This window comes from Rhineura floridana, chromosome 5 (genome assembly GCF_030035675.1).
Source record: "Rhineura floridana isolate rRhiFlo1 chromosome 5, rRhiFlo1.hap2, whole genome shotgun sequence".
Classification (NCBI taxonomy): Eukaryota; Metazoa; Chordata; class Lepidosauria; order Squamata; family Rhineuridae; genus Rhineura; species Rhineura floridana.
The window spans coordinates 174381295-174395535 of record NC_084484.1 but is presented as its reverse complement, the minus strand read 5'-3'; the positions used below and the strand labels follow the sequence as shown (position 1 = coordinate 174395535).

Here is a 14241-nt window from a genome sequence, read left to right as displayed (position 1 = left end):
CATTAGTCCCATTCATTCCTCAGCCTTGGGCAGCCACAATTGCCTTTTCCTTCCCTGATCACACCCTCATCAATTCCAAAGATATGAACTGCACAGTATAAATAAAACTTTTGTAATAGCATAGCATGAGGTAAGAAACCGTTTTAAGAATAAGATCCTGGATGTATTTCACATGGTTGATGTGGCACCATTGTTCTGCAAAATGCCCTACTTCCCCTCTCTTTAACAGGAAAATGATGTTTCTGTGATAGAAATTAGTTCGGGCAACATCAGACTAGCAAAATAAAAAGGAATTCTTCTTGTTCAAGAACTATCCCCAGCATTCTCCAAAGACATGTTCAACCACATGCATGATGGAAATGCACAACTTAACAAATGTGTTATAATTTTATTGGGGCTGGCTTTTTAATTCTTCTGTGAACTGCCCTGGAATCGGATGAAGGGGCGATATATAGTTAACCAATACAAAAACCTGTTTTGAGATGTGTAACTTAAGGAAGATTGTGGAAGGGCAGAAGTCACATTATCCCTCAGAAGAGATCATGAATGGTAGTATTACAGAACATGTGAAGTTACTGCAAATTGGCTATTTCTGAACTCTTCCCTATTTATTATGGCCCTGCCTGATTGTTCTATTGTTTTCTATAGTGGGAAAAAAAGTTTTTAACACCAACAACTTTTAAAAATACTATAGGTCAGGATGTTTACACTTTGAGATTAACATCTCCAATACATTTAGATCAGGGGTGGCTAACCTGGAACCTCCCAGATGCTGCTGGACTATCACTCCCATCATCCCTAATCACTGGCCATGCTGGCTGGGGCTAATGGGAGTTTGAGTTCAAAAAATATCCTGAAGGCGATCAGTCCCCAATCCCTGCTGCAGACAAACCTACAATCTTATTTGTGGTGTGTAAGCAGTCAAAATATTCAAATGTATTTTCACTGGTTTTGCCAGGTTATATGCATTAAGCCTTCTTCTAACCTTATATTCTCAGGCTGTTTTTAAAATACCATTCATTATCTCCAATGCAGAGCAAAAGGCCAGGTTACACTGAGGAAGGCAATTCCCTGATGCATGAGTGATCTGCATTAATCAGTTACCTCATTTCCATACACCATTAGATGCTGAGTTGTGATGAGTGACTTGAAAACCACTACCCAGCTACTGTTCATTGTCCTTTCAAACAAGCTGTCCGCCAACTGTGGGATATTTACGTTCATCTCATTTGTGCACTGTATTAAATCTGCAACACAAAGAAATTCTTATTGATATTTAAAAGAGCAACAGGTTCCATTCAGTGAGCAAGGGGAAGCTTCTTTCATCTACTGGCTGCATTCACACATCACAGTAAGCCACAAACTGTGGCTTATCTTGAAGCAGCAGTACGCCAGTACAGACTGCTGAATCGCTCCTGCTGCAATCCTCCCTTCATCAAGATGGGTGCCACAAACCATGAGCCTTGGCTTAGAGTGATGTCTGAACCAATGTTCATAACTGGTAAGTCAAGAACAAATTTTGACTTCACATTGTGGTTTGTTTGGAGAGCAACCACGCACACTTGCTCCCAGGTATCACACAAAACCAAGGCTTGCAGTTTCTAGCTCCCAACTAAAAAAAAAAAAAAAGTGGAGCAATGTGCACTAGCATGCTGCTATGTCACAGCAAGTCACAGTATACGGCTTCCGGCAATGTACAATCACGGCACTGACTGTTTGTGGGGTTTCCAGGACCCCTTCAGGTGATTCAGGGAGACTGCAAGGCCCAACATGAAACAGTACACCATGGAGTACGCCCAATAATCATTTGCAATATGCAGTGATTCCATGGCAGATGCTCAGGGATTCCTCAGCAGCCCAGCTGCTGTAGAAAATATTCCCTGATGAAAGCACTCTGGAGAAACACACACAAGATGAAACAGTTATCCAAGGTTTCAGAATGAGGTTAACAATGGAAGACGCAAGCTTTTTGTTCAGAGGAAGAGGGAGTGGAGACAAAGGTTTAATAAAAATTATGAACAGCATGCAGAATAGTTTCTATTCATCCTCATCACACTAAAATTAATGAAATTGATGGGTGGTAGATTCAGGACCAACAGAAAGTAATTACTCTTCACACAGTGCATAATTATCATATGGAATTTATTGACATCACCTCAAAACACTTTTAAACTTATGCCAACAAAAACAGCACAAGACATTCATAAAAACAGATTATAAAGTGCAGCAAAAGACCTACATCACTAACACCTCTAGAGGCAGCATGAAACTAAAGTTAAGCCTTCTTGCACAAAAAACCATCCAGACCTAACTCCAAAATACCAAACAGGAGAGGTTTTTACTGATGTCTTAACTGTGAAGTGATTTAGCCTGGAAAACGTCTATCAAGTATGTGCCATAAAGAAGGGCCTGCTCTGTGTACCCACAGATCTATTTTCATTGTGGTACAGAACTCCAAGCAGGGGCTCTTTAAGGCTTTAATCAGGTGAGCTCCTATGGGAGAAGGCTAAAGATAATTGTTCTTAGAAGTGTTTACAAGTGGTAAGATATCTAAACCAAAACAAGTGTAATTAACTCTGCAATCTGACCTTGTTAAAGAAACAACAAGCAGCATTTGGTGCTAGCTGTAATTCCCAAACATATTCCAAGCACAGCCTTCTGTAGTATATACAATAATAATCAATGCATATTACTGTACCACCAATTCCAATAAAGTTGTACTTGAAGACTTTTACATGCATTGTACAATGCAGGATGTCAGAGTAGTGTCAAAACCAACATTATTATTTTATAAAAGACAATTTCTGCCAGTCCCCACCCCTACAAAATGCCACTCCAATAATGCTATGTTAATAGAACCAAATTAGGCAGGTTGCTAGTATACGAGTACACACAAAATAAGATTTGAAAGCAGCATCAGCTGTCCTACCCAAACTAGAAATTGTTTCTAAATGAATAATAATAAAGAGGCACAATCCTCAGTTCATTTTGGAGACTTGATTCCTGGAGACTGTGATAGCAAGGCCAATTATTTTATACAAGGAAGTCTCCAAGCCACAGGTATGTAACTGAAGGAAAGAGGAATTTAGCCATGTTAAAGGACTTCAGGAAGGTATGAGAAGACAAAGCATATTCAGTAGGCTGGAGACACAGCATGCAGATCACCGCCGCCAAGAACATTTGAGGGGCTCATTCATTTGTTTTCAAACAGATTGTACCAAAAGAAAGATCCAAACATTGTCTCCAACTCTTATGCTTCCTGCCCCACATCAGAGTACAATAAATAACCTGTCCAATTCTGCAAAATTAACCCTTCTTCATGAATCCAACACCACTTCAAATTTCAGCCCATGTACAATTCTGGGAGGAAAGTAACGCAGCACCAAAGTAGCCTTTCCAACAGTTCTCCAAGCAGCCAGTTAAAAAGCAACTCCAGTTCTCTAGTCAAGAGCTACACAATATGAGTCATGTTTGGAACCCTAAGGACCACTTCCAATTAAACTCTTCCAGGTGCAAGCACTGAATATAATACTATGTTCCAAATATTAGTACATGCCTAATGTGCAAAGTGGCTCAAATCTACTCATGGGTACTGGAATCCTGTGAGAGCCCAACCCCTTCTATCCACACACGCAACAAAAGAGGAAAGCCAGCTACAGGCTTTGACCATTAGCTCCACAACAAGGCTTTCTTCAAAGTTAGAGACTTATGTTTGGCAGCCACAGAAATACTTAAGTGATTTAGCAGATTAAAAATGTTAAAGCTGCATTACAGCAATCTAACCTAGCCATGCTGCCAAGATTTAGTTTAATGCTTTTAATGTTAGAGAGCAGGGGAAGAAGGGGGTCTCAAGTTCGACTGGTGGGGACGCGGGATAGGGCCTTCTCAGTGGCGGCCCCTAGGCTGTGGAATTCTCTCCCTAGGGATATAAGAATGACCCCCTGCCTGCAGTCCTTCCGGCGTCAAGCAAAGACTTTCCTATTTCAACCAGCTTTTGGTACTGATGGATGCTAAAGATAGGACTGCCGGGACCTGCACTGCTAATGCCAAATATCATTTTAAATTGGCTTTGATTCTCTTTTAGCTATCAGTTTGAATGGTTTTAATACTGGATATAGTTTAATTCTATTTTAATGTAGATTTTGTATGTTTTAATTATATGTGTTTTTATCTGGAAGCCGCCGTGAGTTCCAGTGTTGGAAGGATGGCGGGATATAAATAAAGAATAGTAATAATAATAATAAAGAAGGTAAGGGCAGAAGTGATAGCAAATGGTCTACAGAAAAAAAGGGGAAGTCAGCCCTTAGTTTTATGCTTGCCTGAAGCTTCTGTAAATGAAGACTTACAAATAAAGACTTAATACGCTCACTGAAGTAAGTGGTCCCTGTTTCCTTAGCCAGCCCAAATAGTTTTCAACTTCCATGACTAAAATGTTGTCTTCCAGTGGCTGTCAACTGAAGTAACTTGTAAGAAATTCAACCACTGTTCAACTTTATGAAAAGATGCACTGTTCTTATATGTTTTGTTCAAACCTCAAGAGCCTATGAACACCTAGTTTCAAAGACCTTTCAAGTTTTGGCCATGTGTAAAGTTTCACAAAATGAGGGTTTGTAAGACAGTTAGGAAAACATGAAGCTCTTTGGATTCAACTTTTGGTTGAGGCTTACATCATTCACACCTACAAAAGCAAAATGCAGACCAAACACATGCCAAAAATATTAAGTTTTATGCCCAGTGTCTGCATATTTTCTGTGTTTTCACTGCTACCTCCAGGTTTCACTTCATACAGTGTTCCCATTCATATCCAATAATCTGGAAGCGTTTTCAAGACTCCAATCTATCATTCTCTGGAAAAGAAGCCCCCTCCCACAACACTTCTGGACTTTTCAAGACCTCATAAGGCTTGACAGATACTTTGGTATTTTAACTAAAGAAAAGCACACAATTGGTCTTCCACACCAGCTCAGAAATCATCAAATCCTTGCTTTCTGAACATGAAGAAGAAGCCCTACCATGCTGAAGACTAGTATAGAGACTCAAAGTAGTATTTTATTATGTCAAATATAGGGCTGCTGCCTAAAATGACATCTCCATGAGAAGTCTTTTGTTCCCTTCTATAGCACACCTAGCTATATTGTGAGTGATGTGTCATTTTTTCCCCGCTCAGCCAAGGATGTGGACGATGCTGAGCAGGAAAGTGCCCAATACAATGGCATCCTGATACAGGTAAGTTATGAAAAAGTTTCCCAGGAGACGTTTGATACAGGGATGCAGTTTTTGAAGGCAGCATCAAACATAATATGAAGTTGCAGCCTCAATTCAAATATGAAGTTGGCAGCCTTAATTAAAATGCTTTTAACATAAACACAAAATGTAGAGTGCTAGAGTGCTTATGTACTTAAGTAATAATGAGCAAAACACTAAGATCAGAATTGGTTTTATATCTTGCCAAAGAATTTTAAATCAGCACTGGCAAGAGAGTATTGTTAAAAGCCCAGATTTTAAACATGCATGATGAAGAGGAGAACTCTGGTTATATTCTGAGAAATTTTGTTATGCTAATTTACTGCTCAGGAGCACTTTAGCAGGATATACAATAAGTATCCTGATGTTCTTAACTGTATCCAATTTTTTGAAATAAAAAGACCTGTATTACTTTGTAAAGTACAAGCAGCTTTAAATCAAGTAAAACCAAAATGTCCTATTTTGTAGATAGAACAGCATGTCACATAGATATACTAATCTCCAAAACTGATGGCAAGATCTGTACAACAGAATCATAGAATCATAGAGTTGGAAGGGGCCTTGTAGGCCATCGAGTCCAACCCCCTGCTCACAGCAGGAAATCCACAGCTAGAGCATCTCCCGCAGATAGCTGTCCAGCCTCTGCTTGAAGACATCCAGTGAAGGGGATCCCACCACCTCCCTAGGCAGTCGGTTCCATTGCCGAACTGCCCTTACTGTCAAGAAGTTCCTTCTAATGTCCAATCTGAATCTACGCTCCTGCAACTTAAAACCATTAGACCTAGTCCTACCCTCTGGGGCAGCAGAGAACAAATCTGTACCCTCCTCTATGTGACAGCCCTTCAGGTACTTAAAGAGTGCAATCATGTCACCCCTCAACCTTCTCTTCACCAAGGGGAATTAAGGAGCTCCACTTTCCTCCAACTTGCAAAAGTCTTTTACTACCGATACCAGATTGTGTGAAGCCTAGGTTCAAGTCCCTACAATTTACGTGCAGCTCCCTCTCTCCTATCACCTTGAGACTCCATACTTATTTATTTTTATTTATTTATTTATTTTATTGTATACCGCCCCATAGCCGAAGCTCTCTGGGCGGTTTACAGTAACTAAAAACATTAAAACAAATACAATTTAAAACAGATCTTATAAAAACAATTTAAAACACAATTTAAAAATGTAAACAGTATAAAACACATGCTAAAATGCCTGGGAGAAGAGGAAAGTCTTGACCTGGCGCCGAAAAGATAACAGTGTTGGCGCCAGGCGCACCTCGTCAGGGAGATCATTCCAATATTGTTTGTGCATCCATGTTGTCCTTCTCTCAAAGAAGCTATAATATCCCAAAGAAATTATAATCTTGCTCTTGATTTCAATCTATTGCCATGGAAACAGATATAAGCAGTTCTGTATTAGGACCCCCATTTATTGATTATGTGAGTGGGAGGGGCAAACATGCTTCTGAGGAGAGAACTTACCTAGTATTGCTTCAATTAAAAATCATATTTCTAGTCCCTATTGCTGCAGACAGAAACAGAAACACACACAAACTAGGGAAAGGGACCCCAGGAGAATTAGCTCAACTGCAAATTTTATTTACATTATTATTGTATTATTGTATTTATATATTCTCTGATTGTTTTATTATTATGTACACCGCCCAGAGAGCCCTTGGGCTTAGGGCGGTATATAAATTAAATTAAATTAAATTAAATAAATAAATAAATAACATACTTGAAAATTATTGGGAAGGGGCAAGGACTATGTACCTTACATAAATACTTACCTTACCTTACATACTTCAAGGTAATTGTACATTAATGCTATAAAAAGGGCAGGACTGTCAACCTTCGCATGTGGCCCTTTGAACTTTACGGCACTATCAATTTGTGTTCACTTTGATCTTTATCAGGTGATTACATCATCTCTGTGTGGGATAATTAGCCAGGTAAATAATTTAAGGGATGCATATGTCCAAAGGGCAGCACCAATGCCAGAGTGACAGAAACAGCAAACATGTTTTCCACTGTTAGGGTTAAATTGAAACCCCAGTGCTTGTAAAACTATAGTTCACTTGTCCTACCCAAACCAGCTTGAGCATCATGGGAAATAGAACCAAAGTGGCCTTTATTTGACTCTTGATATAAAATGTCGGTTTATTTCCTGGTGACCTGACCCTTACCTACATTCCAGTGGCTCGCATAATAAAAGCCGGTTTAAGCTGGAAACTTCCCTACTATGCATTTCTGTATCACATTTATGCTTATAACCTTGCTTATTGTTACTAATGTGCCTTGCATAGGAATGTCAAACGCTGTTCCAATGTCCCACAAACCTTGACTTGTAAAACTCCTTTGATATGTAAGCAAAGTAATATCATGTCTGTCTCCAGTTTAGGGGGCGCCCGGTTGCAGCTGGGCCTCCCCTCAATAGTTGCCTTTGTCTGCTCCTGCATAGTGCTTATCTCAAGGACATGCGAAATATGCAGACATAGAGTCTAAGAGATAGTCTTGATGTTTCCACTTTGTCCTTCCCCCTGTACCCCTTTACCTCCTTACATATGCCCCAAAGCTATGACAGTTAGCAATTGCTTCTTTTGTATTTTATGACGTGAACCCGATATTGTAAACTTCGGGGTAAGCCTATATAAACCCTTGAACACCAATAAACGAGGTTCCCATGCTGGCCTGCTTCGGCTTGTAAGTATTGGGTCCCCTTTGCAAAGGTTTTTGTCTCATGTTACTTGATCTCTGATAGTGGGTTCATTTGCACTCAACTCCGCACTCTTCCCGGGTGTAATAAGCGAGTTGGGGTTGACAGGGCGACTTGCGTGTTGGGTTTGGACCTAACAATTGGGGGCTCGTCCGGGATCCCTTGTGCGGACCCCCTTTTTGCCATTGCACCCCTTAATTTGATAACAGGCGCCACGAGAGAATTTTCTCGGTTATCAATAAAAGTGGGCGGCTTTGACACTTTGGGGATAAAGCACAGTTGAGGAAAACCCGCTATCAGACGTCATGGGAAATAAAGGGAGTGTGCCGGTAAAGGACAGCCCTTTGGGAATAATGTGTATGCTGTGGCAAGAGGAGGACTTGCCTGTGCGTAAGAGAGGCCTGAAAAAGAGAAAGATGATTGAGCTCTGTGCGGTAGCGAGACCGCGGGTAACTGCAGTATTGGCACCGGGTGAACGGTAGCCAAAGAGTGGCTCCTTTAAACCCGTTCCTTTAAGAGGAGTAGGGGAGCGGATTGAGGTAAAACATTCAGATTAATTGCATTTCTGGCTCCTATGGCAGATGGGAGTGCAGAGATTGCAGGGTTTTTACAATGCTGAAAGACAGATCTTTGACCGGTGAGGCCCCCCCTCCAAGTTATTTTTCTGAGGATGACTCAGATAGAAGAATGATTTTAAGTCGTTCTATTATGCTTTCCACGCCAGCGCCGCCTTCTAGCCCCGAAGGCGGGGCTCCTCGGACGGCGCGGAAACAAGTCTCTTCCGATTCAAGTGCTGAGACGGAAGAGAAGGATCCAGGAGAGGGGCCCTCAGGGGGGAACGGTCACGCGCTTGCGAAAAGGAGAAAAAGAGAAACGGTTATTGACTAAGGAAACGCCATTGATTGTGCGAGACCAGCCGTACCTGGATGCCCAGGGACGGGTCAGACTCCTAGGTGTGTAAGGCTTGTGTTTTCCCGGGAAGTAAGAACGTAAGAATGGTAATAGGAAGGATTTGCATAAAAGAAATGTGTATGAGTTGGGTACCCAAGTGAGAGGTTGTATGCGTATAGCTTTTTTTTGAGTTTATGTATGAAAGTTTTTCTGTGGGTTTGTTTTCAAGGGAACTTTCCTTCCATTACTGTCGTTCATAAATCATGCTGATTTTACCTTTTCCTCTTTTAACTGCTTGGATCAGCTGCGCTGCCCACCTGTTCTCTTAGTAGTTCTTAGCATTTTTTTTAAAGAAAGTATAGGATTTGAACTAAGCGATTCCTTTTAGAATGTCAGGATTTCTTTTTCTTTTGTTCCTGTACTGGGTTAACTCCTTCTTCCCTTCCTCCTTATTTGATATGAATTTAGATTATTAAGGTTTTTTTTGTGTTTGTCTGTCTTGCTTGCCACAAATTACTTGTGTGCATCTTCCTTCCTGATGTAATGTTTTATATCCTCCTTATCTCAGTCAAATTGTTTTCTCCAGTCTGTTGAAACAGTGGGATGATTGTTTTCTCTGCAGCAGTCTTATGCTTTAAGTCTAACGTGATCCCTATGGTTTACTATGTTTTATATAAAGACGGATTGGCTGTGTTTTCCTAATTATTGTGCTGTCTGTTATGTGATTGTAACTTATTAAATATAATTTCTTATTTCAGCCCTTGCCGTTTGACATTAATCCCAATAGCAGATGTTCACAGAGGGGGGGGATATTTGTCTAGAATAAGTTTTGCTTTTCATTATTTGTCAGTTATTTCTTATCTTGTAAATGTTACGTTTCTTTTGACGTGGTTCTGTTTTTTTGTTTGTTTGTTTGTTTTGTTACTGCATGTTGAGCCAGAATTACAGAAAAGGGAAAGAGATTGGTTTCCCCCCCCCCTTGTTCTCTAGATCTAGCACAAACGTATTAAGCATACATCTTGAAATCAGGAGAAGATACTAGAGTTCTTTTTGTTTAGATTAGACCTGAACCTTTGGCTGTTGCTTGTAGATAAAAGCCTGGCACAGTTAGTTTTTCTGTCAGTGGCCAAAGGGGCAAAAATAACAAAATTACTTTTGAAACTACTCTACCCATTTACCTGTATATAAAGGGAGGCAATTGTAAGTGCCAACTAAATTTGTATGTAGTGCCTTGTGGGTAGAAATGTTTTCCTCCCCCCATACACTTTGACAGGGAAGAGATACCCATGAATTAGAAAGGTTGTAAGTAAAATGAAGGATTCTAGGAAATAAGTTATTTTGATGGTAGAGGAAGGATAGTTTGAGAAATATTTATTGATGGTAATAAGAAAAGGGAAAAATGACAGGAAAAGGGAAAAATGACAGGAAATAACAAAATGTTGTATGTGGGTTTTTTTCCCTCTCTTCTTCATCATTGTTGCTAGATTGTGGATTAGAACCTATACCTGTTTAAACTTTTGAACTTGGGTAAAATATATATATATATATATTTGGAAGTCAACAACAAAACTTCTTGAAGGTTCTTTCTTCCATAAGGAAAATAAAACCTCTTCTTGAGGTACTCGATCCCAGGTAATTGTTTTAAATTTGTCTGTGAAATGTATGATTTGCCCATTTCCTAGATAGGCAAAACTGAGGCCACCTTGCTGTTTAAACCTAATGTGATGCCCTCTTGTGACTAGGTAAAGTCATTAGCAAAAGGGGACCAAAATGCAGAGCTTCCAGCCACAGTAATTGTCTACCTCATATTAGAATTCACATTGGGAATCAATATTACTTTGCTTCCAAAACAGAAATTCATCCCCAGTTGCTCTTTGACTGAAGATGGACCAGGACTTTCAACAGGAAAATGCTTTCCTCATTGTCATACCTTGTGCATATAAATCACACTATTACTAATGAACTTTTTTCTTTTAAAATGATGTTCACAATTCTAACGCATGTTAGTGCATTTATTCCTTGACAGGCACTTAGAGCAACTGCTCTACATACAGGATGAGCACCATTGGAACTCCCTGCTGATTTGGAACAGAACTTAATCTATTTGTGCCACTAACATCTCTTTGTTTTGCATTCATAGCAAGAGGTATAAATCCTTTTTTCTCTGCTTTCCGTGGCTACTTTTCATGAGCAAGGCTCTACATAGCCAGAGGATGGGGAAACTCAGAAGTTTAGAATATGTTGTACTGTTGTGTGTTTTGTCTGTCTGTTGCAAAAACAATATTTTGGTTTTGTCCACTTTGATCAGAAGTCTCATCTGTGGCCATGGATGTTTTATTTTTATATTTTCTTTCCTGCACTGAAGTGTTTTCTCCCCAAGGAACATTTTCCTTTTGCGTGTGTATCACAGAAGATTTTTATTTTGAGACATTTTGGACTCGATCTTTGAATTGCTCCAGGACCAGAACACGATATGCAACTGGCATGCTATTTTCCTGTATTGCTGCAATAACAGCATAGAGGCCTGCTTCATTCTACCTAACCACAGAACTATTTTCGGGCCTATTTTGGCCAGCAACCTGAAACGGGCACCTTGTGCAAGTTTGCAATCTTTTCATACAGTCCCTCGGGGGGGGGGGGAATGAAGATTCTTTCATTATTCCAGTTTCTCTGCCTAGCATCAGCAAAAGACACACATGTTCAGTGGAAGCTGTAACTGAACATGAACAGGAACAGGATGAACTTTGTGCAAGCCATCCCACAGTGTGTTTATTTGTTTTATTTACTTGTTTTCTTTGTAATATTTCCATTGTAATATTGAATGTAACTGTTTCTGCATTGTCCTTTAAGAATGTGTTGTTATTGTTTTCCCTTCATAATTTATATGTTATGGCTGTTTTGTTCTTTAGATGTTTTTACTTTTCAAATCCTTCTGAGTGATTCTGTAATAGGGGTTTACTGAATTTGGCTACTTCAGATGTGAGGTTCATCAATGTGAAGTTTTGACCCATTTGTTTATTTTCTCACTCTGTCATTACAATGGCTAGGAATAGGTAACAATTAATGTGAATGGATGTCAACACCATAAGAATCTAGGAAGATGATAGTTCGGAATTCCATCAAGATTGCTTTTCTCTCAAAATGATTAATGTATCTTATGGCTTTTTCATGCTAAGAAATGAATTAAGTTCAACTATTGTATATTCTGGACATGGGTGCATGTGCCTTAGAACATTTTGTGATTATGATGTTATTGATAAGTACTATACACAACCTATGCTAACATTTCAATAGATGCCTTTGTGGTATTAAGGAAATGGTAGGATGTGATTTTCCATTTAAAGTCCCTGTATGGATCATCCAGAGAATATTAGTTAATCCAGATTTGTTTCAACACACCGACCTAGGTGATCTTCAGACACTACCTTCTCATCCTATGTACAGAAACAATTAGAAGCAGTTAAACAAATGGGGGAGCAAGTACACTCTAGATAGCACATGATTACCATACAGTCACTTACATTATAGATAAGCACTCACAGATATAGGCACATGGATGATTTTGGATTCCCTGTTTGGCTGGGATAAGGATGCCAAAGAAGGTTTAACCCTTATAATGCACCCCATTGTGGTGATTTTGAATTCTGATCTTTGTCTAATTAGCCCTTGTAATGTGTATCCATCTCATATGGCACAGTCACACCCTGGAAGTCAGTATTGGAGCCAGGGGGCAGAACGGTGCTTGCTAATATGTGAAAGGTCATCTGTGTACATCTGCCTTTCACATAAAAGGAGGGAGTGGTACGGCTTGGCTAACCCCGTTTTGGTTCAAGTGGAATCTAGGAGGTGCAAAAGCCAAGAGCTATAACTTCCACCCCAACTCACACATACCCCCACGGCTGGTAATGCGTTCCAGAGGTTTTGTGCATAGAAAAACAAGGGCAGAGTTAAACGCTGTCGCATAAATGTTATCTTACTCCTTGGCGGATACACCCCCATCCACAGGGAATCCCATTGCTCGTTAGAAATAGCATTAGTTTTCCTTTTTTCTTGACTAGAAGCACACATCGGAAAATATATACAGACATAGGGGGTCTTCTTATATTGAGACCCCCCCCCACTGGCCTGGACTTTACAGGAGACAGGGACAACCAAAACAAGGAACACACACTTCACCACATGGGTAAGTGGGAGTCCCCTTTGTTACTTAAGGAGTACAGTCTCCTTTGCTTCCTGCTACAGCTTAAAGGCGGTAGAGGAGGGCTTAGTGATAAGCGGTTTAGTAAGAAGTGAGGTCTGTGTGACCAATACATGTGATATACCCACTTGAAAATGGCAATTAGACTTTGAAGAATGGGACATAAAACAGTGGGTAAGGTAATATTACTGTTGAGATGGTAGCATTTGTTGCATTTGATTTTCCTTTGGTCACTGACTTGTTCTTTTCCTATTGGGCTTAACGGGTCGCCAAATGCCTGCTGGCCCTTGGTGGCTCTGTGAATTTTGGTCTAGCTGGCAGAAGATATTGTTTTATGTGATTATAGTAATAGTTTTTTTTAATTATTATTACTGGATGTTGTTACTTGCAATGTATTTCTAATGTTATTCAGTTAATGTCTATAGGTCTCTGAGTTTAGTTTTAGGGACCAAAACCAAGCAAACGGGCCATTCTAGTAGTATCAAAAGGTCCAGTCATACTTGACAGTTCCTTGGTCGATGTACTGAAAAGGGAGTTGAGCAGACTGACGCAAGATTGTGTTTTATGTTGTAATAGTTATAGTATTATTAATAGCTGTTTGTTGCTGTATACAATGCATCCCAAATTTAATCCAGCCTGCCTGCATAGGCTGATTTCTTCATTTTCCCGAAAGCCGCAACCGACTTACATGGAAATGGCTTTGAGACCGATTTGGCAACCCAAACAAAGTAATACAGCTACCTGAGAGACCAGTTAGTCTCTCAGGGCTGAAAGGGGGGACTGTTAGGGTTAAATTGAAACCCCAGTGCTTGTAAAACTATAGTTCACTTGTCCTACCCAAACCAGCTTGAGCATCATGGGAAATAGAACCAAAGTGGCCTTTATTTGACTCTTGATATAAAATGTCGGTTTATTTCCTGGTGACCTGACCCTTACCTACATTCCAGTGGCTCACATAATAAAAGCCGGTTTAAGCTGGAAACTTCCTTACTATGCATTTCTGTATCACATTTATGCTTATAGCCTTGCTTATTGTTACTAATGTGCCTTGCATAGGAATGTCAAACGCTGTTCCAATGTCCCACAAACCTTGACTTGTAAAACTCCTTTGATATGTAAGCAAAGTAATATCATGTCTGTCTCCAGTTTAGGGGGCGCCCGGTTGCAGCTGGGCCTCCCCTCAACAGTTGCCTTTGTCT

General features: G+C 40.0%; 1 protein-coding gene across 6 annotated transcripts in view; it reads right to left on the bottom strand.

Annotated features, from left to right (window-relative positions):
• The window catches only part of PICALM (phosphatidylinositol binding clathrin assembly protein), a 105090-nt gene that overhangs the window by 57070 nt on the left and 33779 nt on the right, over nucleotides 1–14241 (bottom strand). For all 6 annotated transcript variants that reach the window (XM_061628901.1, XM_061628902.1, XM_061628903.1 and 3 more), the window contains exon 2: nucleotides 1105–1247. In XM_061628901.1, the coding sequence (XP_061484885.1) occupies nucleotides 1105–1247 (143 nt within the window). The remainder of the gene's footprint in view (nucleotides 1–1104; nucleotides 1248–14241) is intronic.